The 9,465-nt window shown below is 42.8% G+C and overlaps 1 protein-coding gene across 1 annotated transcript; it reads right to left on the bottom strand.

Annotated features, from left to right (window-relative positions):
- Window positions 1-379: 379 nt before the first annotated feature.
- On the bottom strand, window positions 380-4,596 carry LOC122540516 (nicotinamide N-methyltransferase). The gene is made up of 3 exons (XM_043676379.2): window positions 4,428-4,596; window positions 3,624-3,828; window positions 380-1,432 (listed from the first exon to the last, which is right to left on the bottom strand). The coding sequence occupies exons 1-3, from the start codon at window positions 4,579-4,581 to the stop codon at window positions 988-990; spliced, it is 804 nt and encodes a 267-aa protein (XP_043532314.1). The 5' UTR covers window positions 4,582-4,596; the 3' UTR covers window positions 380-987.
- Window positions 4,597-9,465: the final 4,869 nt, after the last annotated feature.

Raw genomic sequence — 9,465 nt, forward strand, 5'->3', positions numbered from 1 at the left:
CCTTACAGCTCATATTGATGGGAAGTATGCTAGCAAAACTTTTCAGATTTGGCATTCTTGCATTTATCCTGATATGTACAAGACAAAATGTTTTGGCAAAATTCTCTCTTTTCAGCAATAATGATCAATGAAACATAGAATTCCTACTGTGCAGAAGCAGGCTATTCAACCCATCGAGTCCAGAACATCCCACAAAGATCATCCCATCCAGGCACACCCTATCCCTGTAAACCTGCATTTTACGTGGATTGGAGTATATTCATTATAAAAGGAGAGGATGGACAAACTTGGATTGTTTTTGTGAGTGATGGAGGTTGAGGGATGAACTGATAGATATACATAAAACGTACATTAAATTATTAGAGACATAGGATCAGAATGGATATTTGGTGTTTTATTCCCCCAAAGGGCGGAAATGCCAAATAGTAAGGGCACAGCCTTAAGATGACAGAGGAAAAGTTGAAAGTAAATGAATAAGATTGTTTACACAAAAAATGATAAGCACCTTGAATGAAAGGGCAGATAGTAGAAACAAGTACATTAGCAAAGTTCAACAGGCTTTCATCAAAGATGTCAATGTTGCATGTAATCAATGGAACATGGAATGGCACTATAATCATACACACACATCTTCTGAATACAGCTGCTTGATGCGTGAAAAGGGAGCATAATTTACCTTCCTTTGACAATCCTGTGCTACAAGGGCAGTCTGAATGGAAGCACAGGTCTGCATTTCTGACAGAGCCTTAAACACAATCTCCAATCCGAAATGTGGAGCATCTTTCTTTTATTGAAAGGATTGGAATGGCGACCTACACAAAATCACCAACCCTGAGAAAATTGGGCACGGAGTGTTTCTTAAGAGTGAATAAAGAACCTGAGATAAATAATCTCATGAATAAACAAGTATTTTGAGTTGCTTTATAATATGCTTTAATTGCTGCACTTTAAGTCAGAGTTCAACAGAATAAATCCATAGCAGTTGCATTACTGATTCAGTACAAAACACTCTTTCTTGCGAGCAATCAAGAAGATTGCAGCCTCACTGTCTGATATAGTATTTATGGTTTTAGGAATAATAAAAATTTCAAGTTGTTCAATTTCATAACCTGTCTCCTTCAAAGTTTTTTCCAAAAAGGCCTGATCAAATTTCAGACATGAGAACTTGTGTTTGTCCACTGTATAAAAGGTCTCATTCAAAAGAGTGATCATAATGAGCATCCCACCAGGTTTTAACAGAGAGGTTACATTTCTAACAGCGGTGCAGTAAGCTGCTTTATCTTTACAGGCAACTTCCAGACACAAAGAAGTAATCAGACAGTCAACAGGTTCTAATTCCACTGGATGCAGAGGGTTATTTTGATGAACGTCACACTTCAAAACTTGCTTAATGGAATCTCTCAGCTTCTTCTCTTTCTCTTGCCATTTTTCTCTGAAAGATACAAACTCAGTGTCTGAAAACGAGATTCCACAAAAGATTATATTCAATGTGTCCTGTATTAAAAAGGGGGCAATTAGTATTGTGCATTTCAAACTTATTGTTAATGTTTGCTCTGACAAGTTGCCAGTCAAGGAGAAGATCCACAGCAAAAATGTAGTGATGATTGAGTTGCAGGCTGATCTCCACAAACAGTACTTCGAACAGCTGATGTACATTTAAACAAATAACATTCTTATCCTATCATGTCTTTAAGTGCTTCAATAATGAGTTGCATTTGTACAGCATTGATCAACAAACTGAAACATTACAAGGAGATTCAAATTTGATGCAAATCACACAACAGGACATTCGTGCATATGGCCAAGAGCTACATTTAAGAACCAAGTTCAAAGGAGCATCTTAAAACAAGAAATAGACATCCAATGATGAAGAGGAATCCAAAGCTACAGCATTTGCCAGCTGAAGACAATACAACGAATGACAGAGCAACTGAAATGGGGATTCTGAAGAGGCCAAAATTGCAGGATTGTTAGGGTGAAAGAAAAGGAAAGAAAAAAAAACGTTGAAATTGGAAAAGATCATGGAGTCTGTCATGGCATTCAGTTGTTCACTATGGATCTGTCTTAATTCCTATCTATTATTGTTCCAAAACCATTGAATCCTGACTTCTATTATGCCCACTTAAACAAGTGCAGCAACCAATTTAATATATAACCAGCAGAGCAGACTCTTTAACAGCACAACTTCTATTTAGAATTGAACGCATGTACCAGTCTAGAATAAGTGCCTCAAATCCCAGAGTGGACTTGAACCCACATCCACTGGACTCGTTGGCCACAATCTGACAAACTCATGAAAACTGAGAGCCACAAAAATGTGTCAAAGTTGAAGTTCAGTCACAGCTCTGCAAAACGTAGAAATCTAAAATGGGGATGGATGGGGTTTGAGGACAGATGGTACAGAAAGAACAGGAGCACATCAGGCACTGAATTTATGCATCCCCAGCATTGAGCAGATCAACAGGTGACAAATGCTTCACACATGGATCACTGCCTTATTTGGGAACAATATCTGAGAAGTTACAGAGTAGCCTAAGAAGAAAAGGTCCTTACAAAACAAGTCTGACATTTTCACTCAGAGAATGCTCTTGTCTCTGATATCAGCTTTCCATCAAATTCTTTAAAAGTGTTCTGAACTTTAGATAGGAGCCATTAACAAGGAAGCTGAGCAACTATGGGAGATGGCACCTTTTTAAGTCTACACTTGCTTTGCTTTAAATACACTGGACCAATTGCTGGTTATTTGAATGAATTCCCTAATGCAAGCTACATATCAAAACCAAAGGCAGCAAAAAACTCTCACTGCAGCAGATCAATTCTTGATATTCTATTGGTTGGTCTTTGCCCCTTATTATAATGTAAACAGCAAATTGCTTGGATTACGTCTTTAATTTGATGAAGCTGTTTGGATACACGCCTCTGGAGGACATGCCCCTGTCTGTATCAATGGTGCTGAGCTGGAGATGGTCAAGAGCTTCAAGTTCCTATGAGTGAATACAGAGGAACCTCGATTATCCAACATTCGATTATCTGGCTATCAGATTATCCGGCAAGATCGCAAGGTCCTGATGCTCTGATAAACTATGTTACCTGGCATTCGATTAACCGAACGAAATACGCCCCCCCCCCACCTTGTTCTTCGGATAATTGAGGTTCCTCTGTATCCAACAATCTGTCCTGGTCCCTCCATGTCAATGTTACAGGCAAGACAACACATCAACACTTCCACTTCCTCAGAAGGCTAAGGAAATTCCTCATGTCCACAATGACTCTTACCGACTTTTATGGATGCACCACAGAAAGACTCATAAACAGACCTCTCATATATTCGAGTTAATTCTTCTCTGCACATTCTATTCTATTACCTTGATGTATTTATACAAGGTATGATTCGTCTGGATAGAAGAAAAACCAATACTTTTCATTGTATCTCAGTATGTAACAATAATAAATCAGATCAAATCACACCAGAAGTGGTCAGGTAATTCAGTACAGTTTAAGAATCAAACCCATAATTTTCTTGCTCTGCAAGTCTCAGTAACACATTGAAAAATGTATATGGATCAATAGACAAACTTTTCTATTGAAAAGAGCAGAGCACCTCAGGGTTAGTTCTTAATTACCTGTTGCCTTCCAGTTCACACACAAATTTTGCAACTGGGCTCCAGTCAAAAGCTTTTGGATCATTTTGTAACCACTGCTCAATCTCTTGACGATTGTTGGAAGCATAATCAGACAAAACCATTTCCTCCACATGCTCCGTGGCACAGAGAGCGCAGTGAAGACAGGGACCACACCCAATTTCAAGAAGTGTGCGGAATCTTGGACCTGGAATAGTTCAAAACTTGGTCATTAACTGGGAAAGAAAGTTGAAAAAGTGAAATACAAGCAGTATTGATGGGATAACACCAGGTTATAATCCAACAGGTTTATTTGAAAGCACTACAGCTTTCGGAGCGCTGTTCCTTCAACCACCTGGTGGAGAGCGATGCTCCAAAAGCTAGTGCTTCCAAACAAAAAAACCTGTTGGACTATAACGTGGTATTGTGTGATTTTTTTAAACTTTGTCCACCCCAGTTCAATACCAGCACCTCCAAATCCTAATACAAAAAGTATTTTTTTTACGAGGGTTGTTCTGGCACAGTCGTAATATCCCTCTCTCTGAGCAAGAAAGATCGGGTTTTGGCCCAACATCTGGGGTTCCTATGCCCCCTACCTCTGAGCCTAGAGAATGGGTTCGAGTCCCATCAGTCCCGGTTATATGTCCGAACACGCTGATTAAAATAACTAGGAAAGAAATTGTACTGACAATAAACTAAGTAATTGCTCTGTAAAGTTGCAGGCGGTTACTCACAAATTAAGGTGTTGCTCTTCAGACCGACATTGAGCAAAGCAATCCAGTTAACAAAACCAAAGACTTTACTCACCCCTGGAAAAGGCTTGTACCAAATTCTTCAAAACGAAAAGCAAAAAATTATGTTCCACCTGATTACCAAGTGGAGAAGCATAATACGTTTCCAAATAAACCCGAGAGCTAAATATTTTCTCATAACAATCTCCATCAGTAAAATGCTGCTCCATTTTGCCTCTGATCAGGGAAGTGAACTGAGTGGAAAGTTTGTTGGCAGTTCCCAACCCCTTTATATTTAAAGGGGCAGTCCATGTATGAAAAACCGCTTGAGAAAACGTACTTTGTTGGAACAGGGAGGGAAGTTTCTGAAACGCTGCTTGTGATTTTTCTCACACGGTCACTCTCCAAAATTCATGGTTTTCTTTTCCCTTGTTGTTAGTTATTTATGTTCAATTTGGGGAAGAACACCTGCCAAATTCTTAAAAGAGGACAAGACAGGACTGTTGTGGGCTTTAATATTGACTGCATAAAATTACAAGTTGGAAGACCTTCCGGGAGGCAAAGTGGCTGGACATGCATAGAGTTAATTTGTCAAACACAGGGATAACAATAGAAAAACTGCAGTATTTTTTTAAAATACATGGACCGGAAGACAGTCATAGATAATAAGCCATTGTTTACCAGCAGGGAATTATGAGTATTTCCTAACGTTGAATGGTATTCAACATATAAGGACAACTCCATATCATCCATCATCCAATGGTCTAGCAGAAAGAAGTCGAGAGCGTAGTGCTGGAAAAGTACAGCAGGTCAGGCAGCATCCAAGGAGCAGGGGAATCAATGTTTCGGGCATAAACCTTTCATCAGGAATCTTGGTAGCGAAAACGACAGAGGCGATGGAGTCATCCATGTCCAGGTGAGTGATATCTTTGGGGTGGAAGTGGCGGTGGTGGCAACTGGGGGTTGGGGGAGGGGATTCTGGATTAGTGGTGCTGGAAGAGCACAGCAGTTCAGGCAGCATCCGAGGAGCAGTAAAATCGACGTTTCGGGCAAAAGCCCTTCATCAGGAATAAAGGCAGAAAGCCTGAAGCGGGGAGAGATAAGCTAGAGGAGGGTGGGGGTGGGGAGGAAGTAGCATAGAGTCGTGTTTGTTTCAGGACATGGTTGAAAAGCTTCAGGGCAGAGGAACTGACCTGAGAGTTGCAGTGGGAGAGGGACTCCCTGAGATTCTTGTAGAGAGAGGAGGAAAACTTTTTCAAGGCAGGCATCCTTGCAAGAGGATTCGCAGTAGGGTTAAAATCAACTAGGTAAAAACAATGACTGCAGATGCAGGAAACCAGATTCTGGATTAGTGGTGCTGGAAGAGCACAGGGGGAGGGGAGGCAGCAGCAGAAGTGATGTGCAGAGTAGGTATCGTGTCTGTGCTGGAGGTGGTGAATCTAGCGGCGGTGGTGGATCCTGCGGAGGTTGCGGAGGTGGTTGTCTGGATGGTGAGTGGTATGGTCGGCAGTGGCTGTGGTCCATGGGACAGGGTGGAAGTGACGTCATAATTCGCCACAGCAGTCATAGAAGGAGCAGCCGCATGGCTAATGGCATCTGAGCAGTTCCAGAGGCCAGGAGAAGGCTCTGAAATGGTTGAGGAACCCATGTGTTGAGATAAGTACATGAAAGTATGTTGAACTTATGTTCTTTTCTGTCCGATATGGTGGAGAAAACTGTTTGTTGAGTGTGTGAATTCTTCTGAGGATGTAGAACAGCAGAGGTCCATTTCAGGTCAGGAGAAAGTGGCCCTGAGCTGTGGCAGTGCTGACTGCAGACAGAGTAGGTGGCAGTGCATGGCTGCAAGTGTGGAGTGGAGGATCCGCAAAGAGAATCATTGCTGAATGTTTCAGATTTGTAGTTGGTACTGGTTATCCTGTTAATGGACAAATTGTGGTCTGAATGTGGTTCGGAGTCCATGTGGGATCAGTCGGTCCCATAGGTAGACACTGAAGAAGAAAATGTGGCTATAGTAGCGAGTCTGCTTCAGAACATGGCTGAAGAGCTTCAGGGCAGAGGCGATGACCTGGGGGGTGCAGTGAGAGAGAGACTCACTGAGATCCTTGTAGAGAGAGGAGAGAACTTCTTCAAGGTCGGCATCCTTGGAAGAGACTTCGCAGTAAGTTTGAAATCAACTAGGAGAAAGTGAGGACTGCAGATGCTGGAGATCAGAGTCGAGAGTGTGGTGCTGGAAAAGCACAGCAGATCAGGCAGCATCCAAGGAGCAGGAGAATTGACATTTTGGGCATAAGCCCTTCATCTGCAGTCCTCACTTTCTCCTAGTCTAGCAGAAAGAAGGCAGGCTTAAAGAAACAGCCTAGAGCTTCATGAGATACCAAACTATCCCGATTCCTATTTGATTATAGGACTACCTCTCATAGAACATAGAACATAGAACATAGAAGAATACAGCGCAGTACAGGCCCTTTGGCCCTCGATGTTGCGCCGATCCAAGCCCACCTAACCTATACTAACCCACTATCCTCCATATCCCTATCCAATGCCCGCTTAAATGCCCATAAAGAGGGAGAGTCCACCACTGCTACTGGCAGGGCATTCCATGAACTTACGACTCGCTGAGTGAAGAACCTACCCCTAACTTCAGTCCTATATCTACCCCCCCTTAATTTAAAGCTATGCCCCCTTGTAATACCCAACTCCATACGCGGGAAAAGGTTCACACTGTCAACCCTATCTAACCCCCTAATCATCTTGTACACCTCAATCAAGTCACCCCTAAACCTTCTTTTCTCTAATGAAAACAACCCCAAGTGTCTCAGTCTTTCCTCATACGATCTTCCTTCCATACCAGGCAACATCCTGGTAAACCTCCTCTGCACCCGTTCCAGTGCCTCCACATCCTTCCTATAGTATGGCGACCAAAACTGCACACAATATTCCAGATGCGGCCGCACCAGAGTCTTATACAACTGCATCATGACCTCAGGACTCCGGAACTCAATTCCTCTACCAATAAAAGCCAGTACGCCATATGCCTTCCTCACCGCACTATTTACCTGGGTGGCAACTTTCAGAGATCTGTGTACATGGACACCAAGATCCCTCTGCTCATCCACACTACCAAGTATCCGACCATTAGTCCAGTACCCCATCTTTTTGTTATTCTTCCCAAAGTGAATCACCTCACACTTAGCTACATTGAATTCCATTTGCCACCTTTCTGCCCAGCTCTGCAGCTTCTCTATATCCTGCTGTAACCTGCCACATCCTTCCTCACTGTCAACAACTCCTCCGACTTTCGTATCATCCGCAAACTTGCTCACCCAACCTTCTAACCCCTCTTCCAGGTCATTTATAAAAATGACAAACAGCAATGGTCCCAAAACAGATCCTTGCGGAACACCGCTAGTGACGGCACTCCATGAAGAAACTTTGCCATCAACTACTACCCTCTGTCTTCTTCCATCCAGCCAATTCCTAATCCAAACCTCCAACTCACCCTCAATGCCATATCTCCGTATTTTCTGCAGTAGCCTACCATGGGGAACGTTATCAAACGACTTACTAAAATCCATATATACCACATCTACCGCTTTCCCCTCATCAACCTCCTTCGTCACCTTTTCAAAGAATTCAATAATTCACAAAACCATGCTGACTATCCTTGATCACATTATTCCTATCCAGATGTGCATAAATCCTATCCCTTACAATTCTCTCTAAGACTTTGCCCACAACAGAAGTGAGACTCACCGGCCTATAGTTACTAGGGTTATCCCTACTCCCCTTTTTGAACAAGGGAACCACATTTGCTATCCTCCAGTCTTCTGGCACTACTCCTGTAGATAAAGAGGACATAAAAATCAAGGCCAATGGCTCTGCAATCTCCTCCCTTGCTTCCCGGAGAATCTTAGGATAAATGCCATCAGGCCCAGGGGACTTATCTATTTTCACCTTTTCCAGGATTTCCAACACCTCTTCTCTACATACCTCAAAGCCATCCATTCTACTTATTTGTGACTCAGTATTCACATCGACGACAATGCCCTGTTCCTGAGTAAATACTGAAGAAAAGTATTCATTCAGTGTCTCCCCAATCTCTTCCGCCTCCACACGCAACTTCCCACTACTATCCTTGACTGGACCTATTCCTACCCTAGTCATTCTTTTATTCCTAACATATCTATAGAAAGCTTTAGGGTTTTCCCTAATCCTACCGACTAAGGACCTTTCATGTCCCCTCCTTGCTGCTCTTAGCTCTCTCTTCAGGTCCTTCCTGGCTACCCTATAACTCTCAATCGCCCCAATTGAACCTTCACGTCTCATCTTGAGATAGGCCACCGTCTTCCATTTAACAAGGGATTCCAATTCCTTATTAAACCACGGCTCCCTCGCACGACCCTTTCCTCCCTGCCTGACAGGTACATAATTATCAAGGACACTCAATAGTTGCTCCTTGAACAAGCTCCACATATCATTTACACTCTTGCCTTGGAGTCTACTTTTCCAAGCCACACATCCTAAGTCATGCCTCACCGCATCATAATTTCCCTGACCCCAGCTATAACTCTTGCCCTGTAGTACACACTTATCCCTCTCCATCACGAGAGTAAAAATCACCGAAATATGGTCACTATCCCCAAAGTGCTCACCTACCTCTAATTCTAACACCTGGCCTGGTTCGTTACCCAGAACCAAATCCAGTATGGCCTCACCTCTTGTTGGCCTGTCTACATATTGTGTCAGGAAACTCTCCTGCACACATTGAACAAACACTGACCCATCTAACGAACTTGAGCTATAGCTTTCCCAATCAATATCAGGAAAGTTAAAGTCCCCCATAACAACCACCCTATTCCTGTCACTCATCTCCTGAATCACCTTCCCTATCCTTTCTTCAATGATTCTAGGACTATTAGGAGGCCTGTAAAAGACTCCTAACAGGGTGACCTCACCTTTCCTATTCCTAACCTCAGCCCAAACTACCTCAGATGGCAAGTCCTCATCCATCGTCCTTTCCACCACTGTAATACTATCTTTGACAAGCAATGCCACACCTCCCCCTCTTTTACCCCCACCTCTGACCCTACTAAAACATTTAAATCCTGGAACCT

Source organism: Chiloscyllium plagiosum, unplaced genomic scaffold (assembly GCF_037043375.1).
Source record: "Chiloscyllium plagiosum isolate Xiang-an unplaced genomic scaffold, Cpla_swu_hap1 HiC_scaffold_29, whole genome shotgun sequence".
Taxonomy (NCBI): Eukaryota; Metazoa; Chordata; class Chondrichthyes; order Orectolobiformes; family Hemiscylliidae; genus Chiloscyllium; species Chiloscyllium plagiosum.